The sequence below is a fragment of the Passer montanus genome, unplaced genomic scaffold (assembly GCF_014805655.1).
Source record: "Passer montanus isolate IOZ18808 unplaced genomic scaffold, ASM1480565v1 scaffold29, whole genome shotgun sequence".
NCBI lineage: Eukaryota > Metazoa > Chordata > Aves > Passeriformes > Passeridae > Passer > Passer montanus.
Genome location: NW_024367596.1, coordinates 906,493 through 932,300, shown reverse-complemented (window position 1 = coordinate 932,300; position 25,808 = coordinate 906,493). Strand labels below are relative to the sequence as shown.

Below are 25,808 nucleotides of genomic sequence, written 5' to 3'. Positions count from 1 at the left end.
CAGTTTAACCCAATATTTCACCCCATAACACTACAGCAACCTTGCAGCTGAACAGAACACAACTGCTTGAACTGAGAAACTGAAAGGGATGAGGAGTGAGCCTGGTGCACGTTCCTGTGGCCCCAGGGGGATACCAGCAGGCTCCTGGAAGCTGCCCAGGTCGGAATCCAGCTGCTCCTGTCACGGACAGGAGTCTCAGGTGGCTGGGAATGGCTTTGCCTCAGAACACAGACAGCTCCTGCCCAGTAACACCTCAGTTACTGCTTCACTGCCAGGAGCAGGACAGGAGCGACAGGAGGGGCTGCAGGGCTGCACACCAACCCCCAGGAGCATCTCACACACCGAGCTGAGCACAGCTCACCCCACACAGCCTGCAGGGCCAGGCTGCAGAACACAAACAGCACCAGCTGCCCGGGCAGCACGGGGCACACGGCAGGCAGCACCCAGAGCTCTGCCCGCCCTGCTGCACCCAGTGCTGCCTGCCCTGCTGTGTGCCCAGCTCTGCCTGCCCTGCTGCACCCAGAGCTCTGCCTGCTCTGCTGTGTCCCCAGTGCTGCCTGCCCTGCTGTGTCCCCAGTGCTGCCTGCCCTGCTGTGTCCCCAGTGCTGCCTGCCCTGCTGTGCCCCCAGCTCTGCCTGCCCAGCAGCCAGGGCCAGGGCAGCAGGGGAGCCCTGCCTGGCCCAGCGGGGACAGACACACAGACAGGAGTGGGACAGACCCACAGACAGGAGTGGAGCCCTGCTGAGGCCCAGCAGGGACAGACACACGGACACGGCAGGGCCAGGAGAGGCCAGCACTGCTCCCCCTCGCTGCCATGGCCAGGAGCACAGAACAAGGGCACAGAACTCTGCATCCACAGCCACCCCACGACTCAAGAGCACCCACTCCTCCATTTGGCAAAATATTTATTTATAATAAATCCGTCCCAAAGCGGTTGGTCACAAAGAATCAACTCCTCCTGCATGTCCGGGCTGTAACAATGCTTTCGGCAGAAGTAAATAAACTGCTTCTTTTTACACAGTGTACAAAAACAAAGAGACACCGAAATGACGGGGAAGGGGACGCGGGGAGCTGGGGGCACTGCAGAGGCAAAGGCAGAGCAGAGGGCCTGGCCTGGCAGCGCTGGCACCGTCATTTACCCGTAGAGTCCTCAGCCCCTGGCCCAGCGCAGCTCCGGGCCGGGCTGACGCCCCAGCAGAGGAGGCCGTGCCCTGCAGCAGCTCCAGCCACCTTCACAGTACTGCATGTCAACACTGGGAATGGTTTCTGATATGGTTTAGACTGCACACAGTACTTGGGTAGGGAACAGCGGGTTACTCCCACTCCGTGGTTCCTGGGGGCTTGGATGTCAAGTCGTACATCACCCGAGAGATGCCAGGGATCTTCTTGATCTCTGCCACCATCTTCAACACCACCTGTGGTGGAGGGCAAACAGCTATCAGGAGAAACGTGTGTGACACAGACCTGATGAAAACCACCCTGGAAAAGCTGGAGGGCAAGCTGCTGACACCAGCTGTGCTGGACACCAGAGCCTGCTGGCACCAGCACACTGCCATCAGGCAGGGAACAAAATCAGCTGAAGAAACCTCTGCTGTCCAGTGAGAGCCTCCTTCCAGAGCTCACAATTAATCCATGTTAGCAGCAATATTCCAGGGGAGAATCTGATCAATCTGAGAAGTTCAGCTTCCTTAAAAATGCCCCAATTCCCAAAACCACTTACATGACCTGCTGTTTTATTTACAGAGAAAGCACAAATTAACACTGCATTGCTCTATATAGAAAAACTTTATTATTTCCCCCATAAATATTATTATTCTCGATAACCTTTATTACTTAGTCACCACACTACTACCTAGCCTTAAAATGACCATTTTTCATTTTGAAGAATGCAGGGATTTTGTTTGGGGGTGGGTTTTGTGGTGTTTGGTTGTTTTAAAACACAAACACCGAGGTCAAATGAATCCTCATTTTATACAATGGGATAGTAGTTCACATGGCAACCTGAGCTGTTCTTTTCATGGATAGGCTACCTTAAAGTAGAGGACTTCAATTATATACAATTACCAAACAATGCTCATATGCTCCTGAAGTCTGTTTAAAATAAAAGGTCAATCCTGCTCCTACAGCACATTCCCAGAGGGACAAAGTACTTGACTGGACATGGATAAAGTTGGGGGGGGGAAAAAAAAGCTTGAACCTGACTCTTAAGTCCTTTTAGTGACCTAAAGAGCAAACAAGACACTGAGATATTAAACTGCATGTTTAAACTGCAGTAAAAGCAGAAGTGCTAAACAAAGGCAATTCCTAACGTCAGGAAATTTCCAATTACTGATGCAAAAATAAACTCCAAATCCCAGGAATGGCTGGGCTATTCTTTCCTCTTTAGCTGGGAGTATTGGCTCAGCTGTGCTGGAACACCTTTGAGTGTGTCATACCCACCTGCCGGCCCCTCACCTTGTTAGCTCTTCTTCCCAGAACACCAAATGTTTTACTGATTGATTAAAACAGAGAAAACCAGCACGAAACGGAAGGTGGAGGCAGCGGGTGAGAGGAGAGCAGCGGGCAGGGCTGGGAGCAGGAGCAGGGCCCTCACCTCCTCGGGCACCTCGCTGCCCGGCGTGGCGGCGATGCCCGTCATGAAGTCGCTGGTGATGAAGGGCCTGATGACCACTGACCTCTGGCACGAGGGCTGCTTCTGCAGGGGGTCCCGGTCGAAATGCAGCGGGGTCAGGATTATTGGCATCTGGCTGATCTTGCCTGCATAGCCTGCAGCACACGGGGCACACGGAGACCACGGTGACAGCGGTGCAGCACAGCTCCCTCTGCACAGCTCCCCCTGCACAGCTCCCCCTGCACAGCTCCCACCTCTGAGCCAGGAGCTGCTCCCTCACCCCGTGGGATCTGCTCCCCCACCCTGGGATCTGCTCCCCCCGGTCCCCCAGCCCAGGCTCACAGCAGTGGTGCAGCTCTACAGCTGCAAACCAGCACTGGGAGGGCACTGGCACACGTTCCCAGAGCAGCTGTGGCTGCCCCATCCCTGGGAGGGTCCAAGGCCAGGCTGGATGGGGCTTGGAGCAGCCTGGGATAAGTGGAAGGTGTCCTCAGGGCCTGGAGCAGATGTTCACTAATGTCCCTCCCAGCCTAAACCATTCTGAGATTTTATAAATTGCCACTTGAGATGATCCTCAGCCTTTGCAGGCAAGCAGAAAAATCTCAGCTAATCTGTGTTATCCCTGTACTTCACTGTGAATCAACAGAAGAGCCACTTTCCTTCCCACATAACATAAAACCAGGGGCTTTTATCAGTCCCCATATCAAGCCCAATAAAGAGATATTCCCAAATAAATCTTTGAAATCTTTTTTGAACAGTGTTTGAAACACTGAGAAAGCTCTCCAGTATCCCTGCCTGGTGGTGGCCAGGTAACTCCAGACAGTCACATTTCCCTCATTTTTCAACATCTCCTCCTGAAAGGCAGTGCACAGCTCCCCACTTTCCCATTTCCAGGAGCTCAAGGTCCAATCTCCAGGTGTGAGGAGCTCAGGGTGCTCAGGCTCCCTCCCTGTGCCAGCCCTGGCCTGAGCTGCTGCACAGGGAGGTTTTCTCACTAAGCCACAGCTCCAGGCTTATTTTTAGGAGCACTTCATTCACACAGAGCCAAGTGTCACCAAAAGTTAGCGAGACACAGCTACAGCTTTACCAACACAGCCAACAGTGTTATCTCAGCCTTTTGAGGTTAATTCTGTACAAACTCTGTTCACACAGCTCTGCAAACTGAGTATGGATCCTCAGAGAGAGGGATCTGTTGTAACTTGATTTATACCAAATACAGGCAGGGCTGATGCTGTGCTTCCCACACAGATCACATCTCCAAAGGTAATTAAGTAGAAAACTGAAGAGGCTGAACCTCAGAACTGTTTATTCCCAGGATCTGCCTGTGTAGCACATCCAGGGGACTCCACACTCCCTGGCTCTGCAGGGTTGGGGCTGCACCTTGGACTTCAAGTTAAAAAATCTGAAACCCCGAGGGGCTGTGAGCATCACCCCCATGAGAAACCTGGCATCTGGGCTTTCCCCAAAACCAACACCATGGAAAAACTGTGGCAAGTTCCTTCACCTCAGGTAAACACCGAGCTCAGCAAAGAGAAGGGATTTGGGTGACTGAGTTGCCTGCCAGTGCTTTGTGCACAAGTCTGCAGTGAAGGACCACAGCTTTGAGCTTCAAGATGTGTCAGAAGCAAGTCAGTCCTCAAAACCCCCTAAAATTAATTCCTGGCCTTTGACCATCAGCTTCCACAACTTTTCACTGTTGTTCCACTAACTGATCACTGTTTTGGAGATAGCAGCTTGCAGATTTTGCCAGTACCACCCTGATGACCCCCACGGGGTTTGCAGGGATCTGGAAACACGGGTCTGAGCCCTGGGATGAGGTGGAGCACTTACCAGACTCCCTGAGAATGTTGTGAGCCTCGAAGTCAGCTTGCCGCAAAGTGCTGAGCACTCCTGTGGTCAGGAAGGTGGGGGTGACATCCGTGGGGGGCTCCTTGACAGGGGGCCCAAACACATACACCACTCTGCAACACACAGAATAAACCACACTGCTCCAGCCTGCAGCTGCAGTGCCAGCACAGGGCTAGAAAACAGCACCACGTCTCATTCTGCTCAGTTTTACCAGGAGAGCACCAAACCCCCCATGAATGCTGCACCTCATTGTTAATGAAGGGTTTTCAGCACAGGGCACTAACTGAAGTTTATAAATCTGCACAAGTACACCTGCAACAAAACATCGTCTGAACTCAGAGCAGCCACATCAGCTTCGTGTTTTTAATGTCACTCCTTGCCTTTCAGAGCTGCAGAAGAGGCAGAGCTGGGTGGCCTCACCACGAGGTGCTCCCAGCAGCTGTGTGGCTCTGCAGACACACACCAGGAGTACTTGCCCAAGGTCCAAACCACACAGATGTGCCAGTTTCTAGCGTGGGTTTTTGTGTGGAATACAAAGGCTGGGCAGGAGCCCTCCTCAGTGTGCCTGAGCAGCAGAGGGGCCTGCAAAGACCCTGGGAGAGCAGAGCTCCCAGAGCTGTGGGATGCTCAGGAGGGCACTGCTGAACCCAGCACAGCTTAAAGAAATCAGCAGTGCTCTGAAGCCAGAAACTGGCTTTCATTTCCATTTTTTGACATACTCTGGAACTGCACAGGCAATCCTGATTTATGCCTTCTTTTGTCCCCTCTGCACTTAATTTAAACAGGTGCCTTGCAATTCCAGGTCTCACCTTTCAGAGTAAAAGCTCTGTCAGTAGGTGTCACTTATGTGAGAAAATGAAGTTTTGCTATAAGCAATTCTAAGCAGTTCTGGCAGAAATCCCACAGCCAGGCAAGGAGGGTGTAATTCTCCAGAGCTGATTTCATGTCTAAGCACCTTCAGCTGCTGGAAAACTTATGGGCTCCAGTGGGTAGAAAATGTATCCTCAGAGAGCTCAACTGAGATCAAACTGCCCAGCTTTGGAGCTCTCCCTGTGCCATGAGAACTGACAGCCCCACACAAATCCCTTCCTCACACAAAGGCAAAGCAAACTGCAGCAATCACAGCTCAGCCCCAGCCCAGGGCCTTGCAGGAGAGATTTGCATAAATTACAGTGGGTGCTGCCTAATCCAAGGATATAGGCCAGCAATTTCTTTTCAAGCTGGAAATAAATCCACATGTTGATGTAGTGCCTATTTGTGGCCTCTGTATGATACACCTGTCCAACACATACAAACATCAGAGCCAGGTGAACCAGGGCAGTGTCTGCACCTGCTGAACTCCCACACACGAATGGGACAATTAAAATGCAGGCAGCTCAGGACTCACCTGTTGATGTTGTGGCACATGCGTGGTATGAGCCTGGCGAGGAACATCAGGGACTCCCAGTGGGGAGCATCCTTGCTGGAGATGCCACAGACGTAGCTGTAGGAGCGACAGTCGCCCTGGGGACACAAACAGCCACACTGAGTGCCAGCCCTGCTGCCACACCACACACAGCCCCTCCTGGCCATCCTGCAGGTGACAGCAGCACGGCTGGGGATGACATTCAGCACACACTGAGCTGGTGAGAGACTGAGTGGGTCAGAAACTACAGAGCTGTAAAAGGAAGTGTTCAGGCTGGGAACACTCATCTACAGTGGCCAGTGTTGGCATTTTGGTGACAAAGGACAGAAATTTGATGACACTGCAGCCTGAAACAGTAACCAAAGCTGACTGCAAAGAACCACGTGCAGCATTAGGCAGGTGAAGATAAACTATAAGGAGGAATTCAACACTGAGGGTGCAGAGCAAGGTGCTCTATGCTCAGGAAGGAAATCTCAGTTACTGCACCCAGTTCCATGAGTGCCAGCCCTGCACCTGCACTGGCTGTGTCTGTCCCACAGGGAGGGAAGGGCAGGGGACTCAGCTGATCCCAGTGTCCTGCACTGCTCCAGCTCCCCCCTTTCCAAGGAGAGGGATTAGCACAGCTCACAGAAGTACTGGAAAGGGCAACAAGCAGGCCAAAAGTAGCAAAGTGAGGTTTTACCCAGGGCAGCTGAGCTCTCCTGGGCCTCAGGGGGAACAGCAGGGTGACAGCAGAGCTCAGGGGCTGCAGCAGCTGCTGCTGAGTGACCCCCAGGCTGGGCAATGCCCCAGAGAGCCCCTGGCACCGAGCTCAGGGAGCACCAGGACAGGCTGGCATGGCCTCTCCAGCTTGCCCTGCTGAGGCAGGCTGCACTGCCAGCCCTGCAGCAGCAGAGGGGCTCCCCAGGGCCAGCCTGCCCTGGCAGCACAGCTGCCAGCCCCGTACCTGCACTCCCACGGTTTTGATGGGCAGCAGGAAGGCATTCAGTGAATGTAGGCTTGTGATCTGCATCAGCTTCTCCTGGTCCTCCTCACTCGTGCACGCCTTCACCCTCTGCAGCAGCGTGTGGGGCTGGCAAGGAGGCAGGACGAGAAACTGGAATTAAACAAAGCTCCCAGCCCCTCAAACAGAGCCTGCACCACACAAATAAAATTGTAATTTAAATAGCTGTTTGCTTAGTCTACATTTGCCCCTTGGAACTATTTAAAGCATACCTCTCATCTGACAATTAAATAGCAGCTGAAGCACTTCTCTGTGATTACACTGTGCTTTAAGCTGAAGCTCTCCAAGGCCATCTCTTTTCCTGTGCTCATTTTCTCCTTCACAAAGCTGCACTTTGCAGTTTTATGGCACCACAATTCCATATCTTTTAAAGGAAAGGCAGACGGAAATGCCTGCCCTCCAAGATTTACCAAAAGGTTCTGGAAGTTGTTCTGAACTCACACCTCAGAGCAGCCCCCAGGAATGCCTGACAGCCACCACAAAGGTCAGCACAGCCAGGAGATGGGGCAGTCAAACATCAGCCACTGGAAATTCCAGGTTTTGGATCAGGGCACCTGGCCAGCTCCTGGCTCCTGCACTTGCATTTACACCCCTGGTGATTCTGGGCTGTGCAAACCCAGGGTGTTACAACTCCTTCAGGGAGGGAAGACCTTTTCCTGCCACTGTGTGAGCTCATCTGCACAGATTTTAACTACAACAGAATTTGTTTGTTATTCAAAAGGTAAATAAAGTTCCATTTTCCAGAAATGGTTCAAAACACTTGCACCAGTCACAGCACTAAAAATTCCACTGAACAGCTTCAGAGGAGCTGTACTTGGAGGCAGCATTCCTCAGGGAGCACAAACCAGTCCTTCTAACCTTTCAGCAGACTAAACCTCCTTTTAACCTTTCAGCAGGCTAAACCTCCTTTTAACCTTTCAGCAGACTAAACCTCCTTTTAACCTTTCAGCAGACTAAACCTCCCTGCAGGTCACTACAGAACCATCACTCAAAATTAAAATGTAGGCTTTCCTTACCTTCTTCACACTGGCAGAAAAATCTGCCACTATTTTCAAGATGTTGTTTGTTTCTGGGAAGTCTTTGCACACGTAAGGCTCTTCAGCACAGATCACTCTGATTGCCAGGCCAGGACCTGCAGAGCAACGTTGAAGAAATATTACAGCAAATAACAGGAAGCTGGTTTTCAGCTGGAAGTGTGGAGCAGTGAGCCAGTCACTGAGCTCTGTGCCTTCTGCCATTCTATCCAAGCTTCAGCTGTCTGAACACCCTCAAGGACAGAAAGGAACCAACACACAACTGCCAACTTTGCTGTGTTCTAGTTCTTTGCTGGTTTCTCGTGTTGGAAATGTTGAGTATTTACTTTCAAGACAGCAAAAGTCCCTTGGAAATGCAGAGCCAGGCCATTATTCCAGGTCAGATCCACGTGGCAGCTCAGGCAGAGCTCACTGCACTTACTGAGAACTCCTCCTTTGGCTTCTCCCACCAAAGCCAAACAAAGGCTTAATCATAAAACATTATGTGTATTTATCAAGCTGCTCTCAAGTCATCTTCTCTTTAAAGATGGTGCTTAATTGAAAGCCTAAATTGATTTTTTTCTGTGTTTAAAGATCAGTTTTATACTGCAGTTACTCTGGATCTGCTGAAGAGCACTGCTTTGATCCAGCAGCTCCATACCTGGGAAGGGATGCCTGGAAACCAGCTCTTCAGGAAGACCCAGCTCTCTCCCCAGCACTCGCACCTCATCTTTGTGGAAGTCTTTCAGTGGTTCTATTACTTTGCCCTAAACCCTAAAAAACAAAACAAAAAAGAAGGCAATTTACACTCTAGCTCACACATCCAAACAAAAAGCCTCAAATGTTTAGGTTCTGGCACCTAAACTGGCCTGACCTCAGAGCACCGGTGCTAGTGATTCCACAAACACTGGAAAGAAATTCCCAGTGAATGTGGGCTTTGTAGCACAGCTGCAGGACAGAGGGTGAGACCAGGAAGCCCCAGGTTTGCCAGAAGAATCCGTGGCTCCAGCAGAGCAGGCAGAGCTGGAAGGCCAAGCTGGCTCTGCCTGCATGAATTCAGACCTTTCTTGTCTCTGCTGGGTGCTCAGACCAAGCCCAAAGCCTGGAGCACACTGTGTGCAGGGATCAGTATCAGAAACGGGATCAGCAGTTCTCCCCTGTGGGGAGCTGGCAACTGAGCACCTTCCACCAGACTGCTGGCTGAGCTCCTCTGCTGTGCTGGCTCCTTCTCCAAGTGTGTTATCCTCTGAGAACTCACCACTGCAGGGCCAGAAGGGCAAAGCAGGCAGCCTCCCACCTTTGCCTGACATGCTAACCCCAAGGAGCTGTGCACAGCAAGTGCTTAAAGGCTTCTCTGGAGTGCACACAAACAGCCCCTGGGTCTGTCTATCTGATAAACAGCAGGAGTGCACACATCACAAGTGGCAGTGGACTCAGGGCCCTGTCACAGCCAGCAGGGGCAGCAGGGCTGTGGCACAGAGCCCCAGCTCACCTCCTCGCGCAGCTTGCGGATCAGCTCGGTGTCGTTGTGGTGGGTTTTGATCACCTCGGCCTTGCCACTGGCCACCAGCGAAGCGCTCTCGATCAGGTCGGGCCTCAGGGTGCCCTGGGCAAGGAAAACCTCCTCGGGCTTCAGGTTCATCTCCCCGATGACCTCGTTGGCAATCTGCAGGAGGGGCACAAAGAGGAAGAGTGCCAGCACTGCTGGGGCTGTCAAAGGCCTCAAGAATTAATGAATTTTTACAGCAGGGAGCTGGAAAAGCACAACCAGCCAGCAAACTCACAGTGCCACAGCCCCACTGCTGAAACACTCCTGTAACCCCATCTTGTGTGGAGCAGAAAGTGGAGAAAACATCCCCAGAATACAGGAACTTCAGTGCCTGTTAAATATTCTCCCAGTCCCTTCCCAAAGGCTTCTGGGCTCATCCACAGCTCACACAAGCACCCACTAATTAACCACCACCCCTGATTAAACACTAAAAGATGTACCCAGGAACCACAGTAATTTAAAAACTTCAACCAAACAGCAAATAAACATTACCTTAACGAAGGTGTCACCGATAATTTTTCTCTTTTCTTCAGGACTTGTAGTCATATTTAAGGTCTTGCTAATTCTTTTACGTGGAGTTCTGTCCTCGTCTGAGATGGGCAGAGTTGTTGTGCCATTATAGAATGAATGGGCTGCATTCACCACTGCAGGAAATCACAGGGATATTGTTTTTTTACAAAATCAATAAAGACTTTTGTGCAGGTAACAAAATAGAAGTTTCACTTTATTGCTTTAAAAAAAACCCCAAAAATAAAAGTAATTTCCTTTGACTATTAACTGCATTGAATAGGGCTGCTCAGTACCACAAAAATTAATTTTAACAAGAGCCTTTTATTTCTCTTACTAACCTATTACTTTTTCCATATTGTGAGATTGGGCAGCCACATGAAAGTCCAGTTCTTGCTTCCGTCTCAGATTATAATTTACTTGCTTTAAATAGTTTACAGACAGTGTTTCCCCAAGGCCTTTCTGCAACCAAAATTAAATGATGCACTATTTACTCATGCTACATTATGCCACTTAATTTAGAGAGGCTCCCAAGCTAGAGATCAGCTGGGAGGCTCTCTGGCATCCTTCACCAGCACTGAACTCCCTGACCTACAGCAGGAGCATTTGCAGCAAAGGGATTCCCTCAATTTGCTCCTCTGGCTGCCTGCCACAGCCCAGGTTTATTGCTCCACACACTGCAAGAATATGACATGGACTTCCCAATAAAAAAAAAAAAAAGTAAAAATAAATGTAGAGAAATGTGTTTAGAATGAAGCTCAGGACACTGCAGGCCAGGCTGTGGGAAGCACAGGAGAGCCCCTGGGCAAGGCACAGAGCCCCAGAAGAGGCAGCTAGGGCTCAGGAGCTCTCCAGGCATCACTGAAAGCTCGTGCTGCTGCCACCAACTTGGTCTTCTCTGACCTCCTCATACCTGAGGAGGTACCAAAAACCTCTGAGCCTTCTCATCAGCCACCTCTGGGCACTTGCTGCTCTCTCAGTCAACTCCTTCACAGAATCATAAAGGTTGGGAAAGACCTCCCAGACCACTGAGTCCAGCCTCTGGCCAATCAACACCTTGTTCTCAAAAGGTCACTCCAAAACCACTAAAATGCACCTCTTTCAAAGCAAGAAGAAATGCTTTGAAAATCTTTTTGGCTATAGTAGGATTCAGTCACCAAACGAGCTCACAGTTGACAAAGAGACTCAGGATAAGAAATGAAGCCTGAAGTGGTTATCAGACACTGGAGCAAATGGAAATGCAGTGAGCTGTGCAGCAGCTGAACAGGATCCCTCAGCAGAGGAGTGACCCCGGCACAAATGCCCTGCTCTGCTGGGCCCCACCTGCACAGACACCAGCATCTGAGGAGATGGGGAGCTCACTGTACGCTCCCATCCAGCAAACACGGCCTGACACTCCAGGTTTCAGTTCCGTGCTCAGCAGCTCCACATCACTGACCCCGCCTCGGTACCAGAGTCTGGGAGCAGCAGCTCAGCAACACCCGACCCTCAGGGCTGGCTCTGGGGAAACACTGTCGGGTCGGCTGTCACTTGTCCCTGCCCCAGCACGGGAAAAGGTGGTTTTGGGCAGGCTGTGCTTTGAAGGAGTCTGGACTCTTGCTTTTTCAGTCTTCAGTTGAGTTTATTGTTCCTTATCTACAAAGTTTTTCTGTCTGTCCAGCCGAGGTCTGACCAGCAAGACAGCCAAGGGCACTCTCTCCCGCCCATGGGGCGGTTGTCTCTTTTATAGTGAAAACTACGCATTAGATATTTACCTTCTAGTTCCAATACCTTTCATCCTTGTTAGCAAGTGTACCTTCACCATGAGCCAATCCACATGGATTGCGCCATGGATGCCAAGGAGAAGAAAGAAGGACAGGGCATGCCCAAATCCCTCCATCTTGGGACTCTTGACCCCCATGTACAGGATTCCAAACCCCCCTGTACAGTGCATTAAAATCTATGTTTCACCCAGTGAATATCACCCCCTCACCATCCAAACTTGAAATTCTCTCGTCTCCTCACACTCAGGTGTCATTTCTTTAGAAGGATCAAAGTCAAGCCACCAGGCACTTTTGGCAACATCCCAGGGCTCCCGAGCCCCCCAAGGGCTGTCTCGGTAGCTCTGGACACCCGGAGTGAGGTGCTGAGTTCCCACAAAACACCCCAACCCCGGTGCTGGGAGGAACGGGAGCAGCAAGGAGGTACCTTTGACGTGGATGCCCAGCTTCCTGAGGGCCTCCTCCACGGCCTGGCTCTCCCTCTTGCGCATGAAGCCGTTGTCGATGTGCACGGCGATGACCTGCTCGCGGCTCAGCGCGCGGTTCAGCAGCGCCGTGCACACCGTGGAGTCCACGCCGCCGCTCAGCAGCACCTGCCAGGGACAGCACGGGGCAGGGCCGGGTCAGAGGGGCTGGGAACAGCCGGCGAACACAGCACCGGGAGGGGAGGGCACTGCAGCAGTGTGCACCTTGTTGAGGGAGTGGCGAAACCGTCCTTTATCACCCTAAAAAGTTTCTCATGGATTAGGTGAAAAGACACCTCACAGGACCTTGGGGACTTCACCTCAGACTTTAGGATAGCTAATTGGACAGAAGCCCAAAAAGTCCCACCGGGGCAATTTACCAGACAAAGGAGTGAACAAAAACTAATTGACTTTGTGAGGTGTTTTACCAGGAGTTTTACCTCTTGCACCTGGCTAGGTTTTTCTGTTTGTTATTTTGCCTTTTATTAAACCTTTTTGTTTCCAACACTGCAACAGAAGCTATCCTGCTGTTTTTTATGCCTCCAAAGGTAGCTGAGCTATCCTGGGTGTGCTGTAGACCTCCAAGAGCTTATGAGAGCTGGCTGGGGGAGGCTGATGTAACAGGGCACACCACCCACCTGCAGTGCACTGCCCGAGCTGTGCCACTCCCCCACAACCTGGGCGTGCAGGACCCAAGCCACCACAATGCCCCACCTCCCACACCAACCCCAAGCAGCCCCCAACTCACCAGGACCTTTGAGGAGCCCACTTTGTCCTTGATGTCCTGGATGCACTGGAGCTCCCTGTTCTCCACGGTGAAGGTGCCGCTGCAGCCCGCAATGTCGTAGAGGAAGTTCTTCAGGATCATCTTCCCGTTCACCGTCAGGCTCACCTCGGGGTGGAACTGTGCTCCATACAGCTTCTTAGACTCATTTGCTATGCCTGGTACATGGCAGAACAACAATAACTCAGCTGGAGCTGAAGGCACAGCCAAGCCAAGCAAGAGCCCCCGAGTGGCTCTTTGGGATTGGGTAACTCCAGTGGCTTTCAAACCCCAAATTCTAAGGCCCCACAATTTCCTGTGTGATGTTAAAGCCCTGTACCTACATTATTTCAGTACCTACATTACCCTTGCTCAGTTGAACATTCATGCAATATTAAATACAGTAACAAGTTAATAAAGCTTTAATAATTTAACAGTGCACAACCCAAACCCAACTGGCACTGCACACCACAGTGCAGGCCTACCTCTCCCCTGCCTTAAGGGCACAGGATATTTTATTTCTATGACAAACAACACATGCATGCTTTAAAAAAATATAAACTATATAAATAATGTTAACTTTAACAACATTTAAATCAGGATCATTGCTTTTAAAGTCTATTTCTTTATTATGGTGACAGCTTGACATACAGACACAGCAGAAATTTTTTAAATGTTATTTGGCCATTAAATACCAACAGCTATTACTCCGTTCCTATTTCGTTCTAACTCCTGTCTGCCATAATTCTTTACCAAACATTATCAGAAGACAAATTCAGGATAAAATACATACCTGCTATGATGTTCCCAGACTGTGCCACCACTTTGAATCCATCAGCAACTTTATCCACACTATCTCCATGAGTGAGGAGCACCAGCTCTTCCTTCTGAAGGCCTCTAAACCAGGATTAAAAACCAGAATCAATTCAAGAAAGAACAAAGACCTAACTCTGTGCCTTTCCACGAGATGCCCTGAGGAATTGCAACAAAAGCACATCTCGACAGACCAGGACATCTGAAATGTCTGCAGGATTTCCTTCCCAGAACAGCCACCTGCAGCTCTCAGAGGCTGCCCAAGCCTGTGTCCAACACAGCCCTCCTGCAAGAGGGAACTGACCTCACTTCTGAGGGTTTGTGGGTTTCTCCTTACAGGCACCCCAGCACTGAAATCCCCTCTGGGACATGGGGAGCCATCTGGATCAGTCAGGATAACGGGAGTCTTGCCTTTTATTTCACTAAAGTGAACTTTTCTTGTTCAAAACTATGTGTTTTCAGGACAATGTGGGCACATCAGACATTCTGCAGGAGCCCCACAGAGGGAAGATGATAAAACTGCAACGCCAGGGATGAGTAAACTGTCACATTTTCACAAGGAACTTGAAAGCCATCAACAGAATTATCAGGTAATGTAATTCTGGTTTATAAAACGTCAAAAAGCAGTTTTAAAGGAAGGCAGAAGAGGAATGGGTTTGAATTTTCTGTGCCCTTTCCAAAACTGGATGGGCACCAACAAATACAAGAGCAGTGCACAGCAGGAGACAAGAGCTTAACTCAAATATTCTCAGATCATGGTGCACTTACAGTGTCTCAGTGAAGACTCTGAAATAAGGAGTTTATACAATATTCCCAGGAAATAAATCTGCTTTTTTAGAGCCAGTTAGAAAGTTATCCCTAAGTATTTGTTTCAATGAGTAACTTGCTTATTCATGACCACATTTGTAAAAGTTTTATTAGAAATTATCAGCTAGTTTTGCCTTTTTTTCAAAAAATAACCTTCCTCTCATCCAGACACCCATTCCCAGGCTGATACTGCTCTGATAACTGGAGAAGTGTGTGCACCTGAAGAGTGAGCAGGTGTTGTCCAGGGTGATGCTGAACACTCCATCCTCCCGAACGCTCTTCTTGTGCACCGTCCCTCCAAACACCTTGTTCATCATCTGCAGGGCAAAGGGACCCTGTGAGCACCCCCTGCACCCCTCACTAGGAGTGCCAACACCTCACCACATGCCAAAGCTGTAAGAATTCCCTTCAGAGTTAATCCTGGCTCTGTACTGGGCTCGTTCCTCTCTGCCAGCAGAGCTGGGGGCACTGCCACACACAGGGAGCAGGACCCCACAGGCAGAGATTTGCAAAATAATGTCTATTCCACAGTGTGCAGCTCCTTCCCTCAGAAATGGCTGCTCTGCAAACCAGCTGAGTACCTGAGGCCACGTCAAAACCCTGAGTTTACTCCCTTAGTTTTATTCTGGGACTAACCCTGGAAAAACCAAGATGCAGGAGCAGAAGTCATGCACGTAAAGCAGCCCTTGCCTCCCTGGAAGTTTGTTTTGCCCAGCTGGGATCTACCAGATCTCTGCAGGACCACCACAGTCCAAAGGGAAGTAAGGGTTATTTCTTTTTGTGTGAGGGAGTGTTAAGCACTCTTAAGAACTCTGCTAGTAACAGCCCTTGCCTGACACACTGCTCCACTTGTTTGCAGGAGAGGTGCCTTTTTCAGCACCAGCTGGGCAGAATTAATGAGTGACTGACAGGTTGTATTTACCCTAACAAAACCAGGGAGTGTGGAGCTCAGTTCAGTGCTGCAGCAAAGAAAAACCATTTATGCAACTGATCCCAAACTGGTTTGGGTCAGAAGGACCTTAAAGCTCATCCCATTCCACCTCCCCATGGGCAGGGACACCTTCCACAAACCCAGGGGGATCCAAGCCCTGTCCAGCCTGGCCTTGGGCACTGCCAGGATCCAGGGCAGCACAGCCGCTCTGGGCACCTGTGCCAGGGATTTCCCACCCTCCCAGGGAAGAACTTCTCCCTGATCTCTAATCCAAATCTGCCCTCCTTCAGTTTAGGGCATTACAAGGTAAGGCAGAGCCCAGAGAGGAGCACACCTAGCTCAGCTCATCCATGCACGCTCCTGTGGCTCTGCTCTGCCTCAGGAGCAGCTCCTCCAGCACTGCCCTCCAGCCCATGCAGGAATGGGGCCTGCAAGGAGGCAGTGCACAGGCACAGAGTGCCTGGACTCGCTCCTGGAGGTGTCTCCCAGCCCCAAGGACTCTGGGTTGTCTCCCAACAGCACCTGCATCCCATAGCAGATCCCAAGCACTGGCTTTCCTATTGTGAAAATGGCTGGGTCGAACCATGGTGCATCTTCTGCATACACAGAGTTTGGTCCTCCAGATATGATGATGGCTCTGCAGGCAGAACAGGAAGAAATCATTAATCCAAATACTCTGGTTACTTTGAAATCTATTTACTGTAAGCATTGGCACTGTCTCATACCACTCTTAAAATGTCTGTTAGAAGGTATCAGTTCTAACACAGGTATCAGTACCTTGATTTTTACTGTCAAACCCAGCAGGTTTTCAGGGAGGGATTTCCCCAGTTTAGGCAAAGTCAAATATAAACCATCCTAAAAAGTGCCTGTATTTTAAATTTCTCATAGCCAACCATCAGCTATGAGAGAAGCAGGATGGCTGGGACAAATGTGGAGTATTAGCACCAAGATATATATATTTTTATATATATATATACACACACAATTTATGAAGTCCGTGACATCTGGAGGAAACCTGCAGCCAAAAAACCCACTCCCTAGCTCCTAAATCTGCTGAAAAAAGTCCCATCATCCATGCTGGTTATGCAGAGATGGCATCAGCAACAAGCTGAGAATTACAAGCACAATGCATGCTATCGTGTAGGGTTTGGAGTTAATACTGCACACTATTGAAGCAAATTAAACCATCTCAAAGGGGAAGAGAGGGTTTTTGCAAAGCACAGTGATTTACAGGCCCATGAACTGCAGAGGCACCAGTTGGGCAACACCTCTGGCCTGGTCCTGGGGTCAGGCAGGGCAGTGCCAGACCTTGGACTCAGAACTGTTTGTTACACAGAGAACATCAAACTTGTTCTGAGCCAGGAGGGCAAAACCAAACCAGACAGGGGTTGCACAAATGGGATTTAACATATTTAATCATTCCCCCAGCACTAGCTCCACACAAGTCCTGGCAAAGCAGAGTTTTTGTGGTTGTGAGTTTTTCTGGGCTGTGCTGCCCACTCCTGCCATGCCACCAGCAGGAACAGCCCTGCAGGACCAGCCCTGGCTCCAAGGTCACCTGCAGCCCTCCAGGCCAGGAGGGATGGAGCTGGAAGAGGCAGCATTTGCTCCCCTGCCTGCTGGGATCTCCAGGCCAGCTCTGGAACCAGCACAGCTGACGTGGGTGCAGTTTTACACTGACCCATCCTGAAAGCTCCTCCCTGCAGCTCCTGCACTTCTGCTCAGCCTGGAGACACGGTGCATTTCCTGAGCCTGAATTCTCTCTGTGGCTGCTGGTGCTCCTGCTCCAAATAACTCCATGCACAGAAGCATCTGCTCAAGTGCCAGATGTACAGAACATTATTTAATATCAATTAGAGCCACAGAACATGCTCCTGGAGCTCAGGGCCCATTCCCGGGGAGCCCAGGCAGAGCCTTTCCCTAATCTCCAACCCAAAACCCCCCTGACACAGCTCCAGTGCTCCCTGGGATTCCAGGAAGGAATTGAAGGAATACAGCCACACCTATAGACTGAACATTCTGATGAGAAGTCAAAATAGTTACACACTCTTCTAGTCAAAAAGTAGAGTCTTCAACACCTGGGTTTTTTCCATACCAGTTGAAATTTGACCTAATACAGAGAGGTCTGCAATGTGCCCAAGTACTGAAGTTAAAAATAAAAAAGAGTTGAGGCTGAGAAAAGGACTTGCATCTTCTCAGCTGTGCAGAGTAGTCAGAACCTGCACAGGATGCAGACTGTGCAAGCTTTGCTGCAGCTCTCTGTAATCTCCTGCACATTTGTCTGTGTTGGTATGAACATCCCTGTCTCTGGTTTAGCCTGAACCCTTCCCAAACAACCTGACCCAGCCTGGCAAGCCCCTGTGCACTGCATTGCAGGCACCTCAGGAACCACACGAAAACACTCAGGGGAAATGTGTGCACTGACTCCCCAGGGTCAGGACTCCTGCCAGAGCTCAGTGCCAGGGCCCAGACCAAATCCAGAGCCAGGACATTGTGGGAAATGCTCCTGTTCATGCCACATTTAGGTGACACTTGTCACTGCAGAGTGTTCTGAACACTGTGGAGCTGCCTTTTCAAACACAACATGTAAACATCATTTAGCAAAATGTGTCCTCTTGCTGCCACCCCAAAGCCCAGCCCAGGGGCAGCTCCTCACCCACTCCACCCACGAGCTGCAGCGTGGGAGCCTGGCTGCTCCCAGGACATGGAACAAGCACCAAAACCCTGCAGGGAACCCACAGACTCAGCCTTACAGAGGCCACAGCTGTTGATCTGTTGGGTTTGCTGGCTGACACGGACACAAACAGGTTTTGTGGACACAAACAGAATCATTGACCAGCCTGGGTGACCTGGAACCACCCCCCAACCTTGAGAAGTGACCTGGGTGAAGAGGCTCTGCCACACTTTAGAGAGCAACTATTTGGAATGACAGCTCCCACAGGACTAATCCCAATACTCTGAAGAACTTTCAACTGTTCTGAATTCTTCCCACTGCAAACCTGCATCAACACAAACTATTTACTGCTTCACTAATTACCACTGATTGGAAAAATGCACTTCTGCAGCACTGTCTTATCTGTTAGAACACAACCAAAATCCCACGTGCACCAAATTTCTGGATTTGTACCAAAATGACAAGTAAATACAAATCTTTGATGATTTGTAGACTTCAGGGTATTTATTTTCCACACATAGATGTATATCCCAAAAAGCCTAACAAAACATGAAAAATTAATGTTCAAAGTACTGAGTAATTGTGAGACTTTGCTGCAAACAATAAGTGGCAGTGTCAATTAGGGATTTTTTTAGCTGCTTCCCAGGAACATCTGGCACGATTTACCACAATACCTTGAGTACCCAAGTTAGTCTAATTAAAAAAAAAAAACTAAGTAAAAACAATTCTAGAAGCCCACAAAATATTCAGCAGGTAAAACAGCAAAATCATCTACATTTTGGCAGACAGTTAAAATGCAGCCTCTTGAATGATGCTCTGCAATTGAAATTATCAAAATGACATTAGGAAACAAATGTACAAAAAAGCATGGAGAGACAAATGCACAAGATGGATCTCTGCCCAAGTGTCCCCAGCACAGCTCAGGTGTTCCTGCGGCCACAGGAGGGAATCATTCACACCACTGGCATTAGAGATTCCTGTATACAGGCAGAGATATTATAAAAGAAAGGCCTTATAAAATCAGGGCTTAAGCCTGTTGCTTCTTCTAAGTGCAGCTAACCAGCTGGCTTGTAAGTTCCCACAAGAAAGAATCAAAGGAATAAGGAGCAGTTAGCACAACAACCTACTCTAGTGAGAAAAATAGGCTGCACCTGTAATAACAGAAGATCTGTCCCACAAAATTCCACAAAGAAAAATGCAAACACCTAGGTGAAGAGACAATCTTCAAAAAATGTAAACACCTAGGTGAAGAGAGAATCTTACCACGTACACACAGAAACACCTTTGAACCAATGAATTGGGCAAGAAAACTACCGGCCATTTGGAGCTGAACACATGGTCTGTGAAAACTGCATAAAATGAGTTACGTGAATAAAGAATTGGCTTTTCCTAGGTGAAGAAATAGAGAATACTGTGTGCTTTGTTGCAACATTAGAGCTACTGCCCAGGAGGCAAGCATAGAACAGAGAGCAGGGAAGGAACGAGAGCTGAGCACGGAACAGAGAGCAGGGAATGGGCCCAGGAGGTGAGCATGGAACAGAGAGCAGGGAATGGTCATGGAACAGAGGGAGGAAAGGGGCAGGAACAGAGAGCAGGGAAGGAATGGGAGCTGAGCAGGGAACAGAGAGCAGGGAAGGAATGGGAGCCGAGCACGGAACAGAGAGAGGGAAGGAACGAGAGCTGAGCACAGAACAAAGAGCAGGGAATGGGCCCAGGAGCTCAGCACAGAACAGAGAGCAAGGAAGGAACAGGAGCTGAGCACGGAACAGAGAGCTGGGAAGGAACAGGAGCTGAGCACGGAACAGAGAGCAGGGAAGGAATGAGAGCTGAGCACAGAACAGAGAGCAGGGCAGGGCCCAGGAGCCGAGCGCGGAACGGAAGCAGCGAGGGCCGGGAAGGGCCGGTCCTACCGGAATCCCTGCTCGCGGATGGCGAAGGCCGGCGTCTCCAGCGGGAAGATCTCGGACTGCACGAAGAGCTCGCGCACGCGCCGGTCGATGACCTTGCCGTACTGCGCGCCCGCGTCCAGGATCACCACGGCGCCCTCGTAGTGGTGCTGCCCATCCTTGAGCTCTGCCCCGGCGTTCTCGGGCTGTAACGGCACCCAGGCAGGAACCACAGTCACCCACACCCAGCCAGAAATCCCACGGGACTGCTGCACCCACTCAGCAATCCCACAGGATCATCAACACCCAGGCCAGAAATCCCATGGGGTCACCCATACCCACTCAGCAATCCCACAGAGCCACCCACACCCACTCAGCAATCCCATAGGATCACCCAAACCCACTCAGCAATCCCATGGAATCACCAACTCCCATATCAGAAATCCTGACATCCACAACATCAATCCCGTGGGGTCACCCACAGCCACACCAGCAATCCTGTAGGGTCACCCACTCAGCAGCCCCACGGGGTCACCCACACCCACTCAGCAGCCCCATGGGGTCACTGAGACACGAGGCTGGAAAAGGCCTCTTGAGTGGCCCGAGTCCAGCTGTCCACCCAACCCCACCACCCTGTCACCACTGACCTGTGCCCTCAAGTGCTGCTTGCACACATTTTAGGAACCCTCTCAGGGATGGTGACCCCACCACAACTCTGGGCAGCCCCCCTAGATGCTTTACAAATGTTTCTGTCAGGAAATGCCTCTTGATATCCAGCCTAAACCTCCTCTGGCTTTACACTGACAGCCCATTGACAAAGCCAGATCTCTTTAACAACTAACATGTGACCCATATCAGAAATCCTGTGGAGTCACCGACATCCACAACATCAATCCCGTGGGGTCACCCACAGCCACACCAGCAATCCTGTAGGGTCACCCACTCAGCAGCCCCACGGGGTCACCCACACCCACTCAGCAGCCCCATGGGGTCACTGAGACACGAGGCTGGAAAAGGCCTCTCGAGTGGCCCGAGTCCAGCTGTCCACCCAACCCCACCACCCTGTCACCACTGACCTGTGCCCTCAAGTGCTGCTTGCACACATTTTAGGAACCCTCTCAGGGATGGTGACCCCACCACAACTCTGGGCAGCCCCCCTAGATGCTTTACAAATGTTTCTGTCAGGAAATGCCTCTTGATATCCAGCCTAAACCTCCTCTGGCTTTACACTGACAGCCCATTGACAAAGCCAGATCTCTTTAACAACTAACATGTGCGAGGCTTTGCTAATTAGCTATGCTAATTTATGATAAAAATTATAAAGACCAGCCAAGAAACTTCAAAATGCAAAAAAATAAAAAAAAAATCTTGAAGATTAGAAGGACCAGTTGAGGCACTGGCAAGACAAAGGTGCTGGACACCAGCACAGAACATCCACCCCAAGCAGACACACAGACACGACATCCCCATCCCCCAAACCAAACAGGGCACAAATTAGGGAAGAAAAATGCTAATGATCTAATGAAAGCAGAGCTTCCCACACGCAAGAGCTCATATGCTCTGATCACCATCTGCAGCCTCTCCATCTTTTTCCATTTTCCAGTTCCACACGAACCCCAGCACAGCCCATGAGAACTGAGAGCATTAGCCTTTTTCTCAGGCAAAACAGCACAAAACCAAACAAAAAATGTTTTCCACCGTCAGGCTGGCTCATACGCTGAACTTCACTTGACATTACCTCCTGGAGAGAATAAAAAGGGGAAATTGAGAACAAATGTCGCTGCTAAATGATTTTAGGGCAAAACAGCACAAAACCAAACAAAAATTGTTTTCCACCGTCACGCTGGCTCATATGCTGAACTTCACTTGACATTACCTCCTGGAGAGAATAAAAAGGGGAAATTGAGAACAAATGTCGCTGCTAAATGATTTTAAAAAAAAAGCCCAACACATTTTGAGTGCAGCATTTGAGCAGAATGCACACCAGAACAAAGCAGTGGTTCCCTCTGAGCCCCTCACGCCTGAGCTGCTTGGCCAACTTCAGCCAAGAGTGCTAAAAAACACAAAGCTGAGTTTCTTCATTAAAGAAACTTCTGAGGAGAGGCAGCTATTCCATGGAAATGTCCTTATCAGAGCATCTCCGAGGAAGAATCAACAGCCATGCTCTAACACCAAAAATCTAAAGAATTGACTGCCTAAAGAATTGACTTCTCTCTAGGTGTTCTTCCCCTCCCTTAGAGCTTACCCTGTCCCTGCCAATGCAGCTCGGTGAAGGACAGACTGGGAAGGGTTTTACTTTGGCAAAAGCTGCCTTTAACACCTTGGAGCTCCATTTCAAGTTTTACTGATGGCAGGTTGGAGTGGTTCTGCTCGTTTGGAGCAGGCAGCAGAACCTCCAGCCCAGGACTCGCCTGTGTTCCCATCCCTGCTGCTCAGGCACCTCCACCTGGGGCAGGAATTCACCCCAGGGCAGCCACAGGTGATTCTGGAGAGCATCATGCTGCTGGGACACAGCCTCCCAACGAACACACTGGAAATGTCCAAAGTTCACACCAGCTGGAAGAGGTTTTATCTTAATTAAAGGACATAAGTGGGGAAAAAATAGTGCTAAATCCCTCAAAAGCCTAAATCCAGGTTAAAATCAGATATTTAATTTTTGCCCTTCAGCTGGCAGCCAAGTTGCCTGACAGGGAGCTCTTAATGACTTTGAGTCCTGGGTTACACAACAAAAAGTACACATGCTGGAAGAGAGCAAACTTTGCAGCAAAGACCCCTCCACACCCCCAGGGAGGCAGAGTCACCTGAGCTGTCCTCCCTTCCAGTGCAGGCAGGGAATCACTTTTAGAGTGGTTCTGGGCATTTTCACCTGGCAATTTCTAAATTAGCAGCTCTTGCCACACAGACCAACATCCCTGTGCTTTCCTGAGCCCACCTCGGGGAAAACACTATTCCTGGCAGTGCTATTTTTTTTATTTCAAGTCTTTAATTGTTTCAGAGCAGTAGGTTGTGTCATTTAGGGCCAGAGCTCTGCAGCCCCCTCAGAAAAACAGACTAAACAGAAGTACTGTTGGTGTCAGCTCAGCTGGACTGACAGCCGAGCATCCACACCCGTAGCTAATAAATAAATAAATCTGGTTTTCAGTGCCCTACCCTGAGATGCTCTGGGCAGGCAGGTGTGGTTAATGGGGGCATGAGCAACAGTTGTGGGGGAGACAGGAGTGTGAAAACAAAGAGGCTGAGGTTACACCGGAGCACTGCTAAAGCAGCACGAGTCAGTCTGTGTCCGGAAGCTGCACCTCCCTCAGGTCCCAGCAGAGGCAGGACAGCAATCCAGACTCCTGTGAACTCACCAGACAAGGCATGAGCAACAGTTGTGGGGGAAACAGGAGTGTGAAAACAGAAAGAGGCTGAGGTTACACCAGGAGCACTGCTAAAGCACAGCACGAGTCAGGCTGTGTCCGGAAGCTGCACCTCCCTCAGGTCCCAGCAGAGGCAGGACAGCAATCCAGACTCCTGTGAACTCACCAGACAAGTAGAACTAAGGGGATTCAGAACTACGAGAGCCCAGTGTACACCACCATAAATCACAGGCAAAAAGAGGAAAGGAAAAAAGGCAGCAAAGTCATCACAGGATCTGGCTTTACTTATTGAAAGGCACAGTTCCAAGGCTAGGGGTTTTAAACCCCAATTTACCACGGGAAACTTCATTTGATGAAATCCAAAAAGGAGCAGATGCTGCTCATGTGCAGCCAGCATGGCAGCTGAGCTCTGCACACACGGGCAGAGATTCAGAGGCACCAGAGGCACCAGACAGCCCAGCTCCTGCAGGGACAGACGGGGCTTATGGAGCCAGCCCCTCCTCCTAATGGGGGCTCAGCAGCCTCGAGTGAAAGCTCTTTTTCCCCTCAGTACAGGTAGAACTAGCTCTCCTTGTCTTCTGGTCCATTTGCACACAAGTGTGGAGCACGTGCTGGTTTTGAGACCTGCTGTGAACTGCTCTGACAGGCCCAGGCTGTCCAGGCACTGGGCACAGGCACCGTGCTGCTGTGCCCAGAGCAGGGCTGAAAACAGGGCTAAACACACGTGCACAGCCAGAGAGGAGAGTCTCTATTCAGCTAGCTCAAATCACCCTGAACGCCACGGACCCGAGACATGGCACCGAGGTGCCACGTGCCACCTGGGCCGTGTGGTCACCCCAGCTGTGCTGCCAGCCTCATTCCACCGCTCAGCTCCACCACACTGGCACTAAAGGACAAAATCTTCCATCACTGCTGTTCTCCTGTGCCAAAACCAAGTAATTCCGAGATCTCTAGTGAGCTGAGGTAGGAGAACTGGAACCAGGCTTGGGTCACCACCCAAGGACACCACAAATCCTGTTCCTCACGTGCCTACCTAGTGCCTTAAACGGAGTATGCAAGTTCCAAGCAGCCCACTTGTGCAGAATCAGGGGATTTTTCAGCATTTCACACAGCCACATGCTTGCAGGTTGGTCATTAATGCAATTTATAAACCACATTTCTATACAGACCAGTCCCATTCTGGAGTACTGGAATGTAGCAGCAGCTCCTCTGTCCGAGCCCTCAGCCCCAAGCTTTCACCCACACTGGTGACTCAGGACAAGCCTAATCCAAGAGCCTTGATCTTGCACTTTCAAGCCAGCACAGGTTTTACAAGAGTTTAACTGTTTCCCCGTGGTACTAAAATTAAGCAGGTCTAAGAATGCTCACTCATATTTCACAGTATAACAGGAAAGCAGCTCCCTCACTCTCGGGCCATCCCCAAGACCGAGACAAGAGCCCCCAAATCTTCCTGTGAGGGGGGCTTTAGCAGACACGAGTCTCATGCAGGTGTGGGTGGGCTGCAGGGAGCCGGTCCCTGCAGAATCTGCTCCCGCTGGGGCAGGATGAGCCGGATCCGCACACCCACAGCCAGGGAGAACCGGAGCAGCCCTGGCCAGGAAAAACGGGCCAGAAAACACACAGGGATGAGCCGGGCACTCAAAAACCCTCCAGAGGCACAGCTTCTTGCTGTGATAACGAGACAGCCGAGGAGGGAGGAGAGGAGCAGCCCCGGCCAGGAGGCGAGGTTGTGAACCAAGGAAACCGTGTCAGAAAACTTCCACGGGGACCGAGCTCGCTGCCCGAAACCCAGCGCTCAACCCCCCCGAGCCGCGGGTTTCCACAAACTCGATAAAGAAACCAGCACGATCTTTTATCCCGGCCCAGCAGCGCTGCGGGCAGCCCGGCTGGGAAGCTGCACTATCGGAAGGAGCTGGAAGTTGCCGGGCGCGCGGCTCGGTGCCCCGGTGCCCGGGCCACACGGACACGCGGCCGCGGCGGCGCCCGGGCCGGGGCTGAGGGGGAGCCCTGCCGTGCTGAACGAGCCGAGCCCCGGCCCCGAGCGGGGACACCGCCGGGCGGGGCTGGGGCTAGAGCAGCCCCGCTCGGGGGTTAAGCAGCTAATTAATGAATTAGCGCCCTGCCAGCAGCCAGGGCTGCGGCTGCGGCGCGGGCGGCCCCGCTCCCCTCTCGGGCCGCGGCGCCCCGCCATGCGCCCGCCGGGCCGGGCCGGGCCGGGCCGGGCCGCAGCACTGACCTTGGTGTCCCCGTTGCACAGGGCCATGGGGGCGGCGGGCAGCGCGAAGAAAGGGCCGCGAGGAGCCGCGGCCGATGAGCTAATGCCGCCCGCGGGAGGAGGAGCCGCCCGGCACGGCCGCTCCGGCGGAAGGGGAGGAGCGGCGGCGGGGTCAGGGGCGGGACGGGGACACGGCCCGA

The 25,808-nt window shown here is 51.0% G+C and overlaps 1 protein-coding gene across 1 annotated transcript; it reads right to left on the bottom strand.

Moving 5' to 3' along the window:
* Positions 1-888: 888 nt before the first annotated feature.
* On the bottom strand, positions 889-25,757 carry GMPS (guanine monophosphate synthase). The gene is made up of 16 exons (XM_039713640.1): positions 25,630-25,757; positions 20,059-20,240; positions 15,997-16,111; positions 14,763-14,860; positions 13,717-13,820; positions 12,909-13,102; positions 12,124-12,289; positions 9,922-10,073; positions 9,373-9,546; positions 8,542-8,647; positions 7,884-7,999; positions 6,811-6,936; positions 5,847-5,962; positions 4,442-4,572; positions 2,594-2,766; positions 889-1,415 (listed from the first exon to the last, which is right to left on the bottom strand). Exons 1-16 carry the CDS (start codon positions 25,654-25,656, stop codon positions 1,314-1,316), a joined length of 2,082 nt encoding a protein of 693 aa, XP_039569574.1. The 5' UTR covers positions 25,657-25,757; the 3' UTR covers positions 889-1,313.
* Positions 25,758-25,808: the final 51 nt, after the last annotated feature.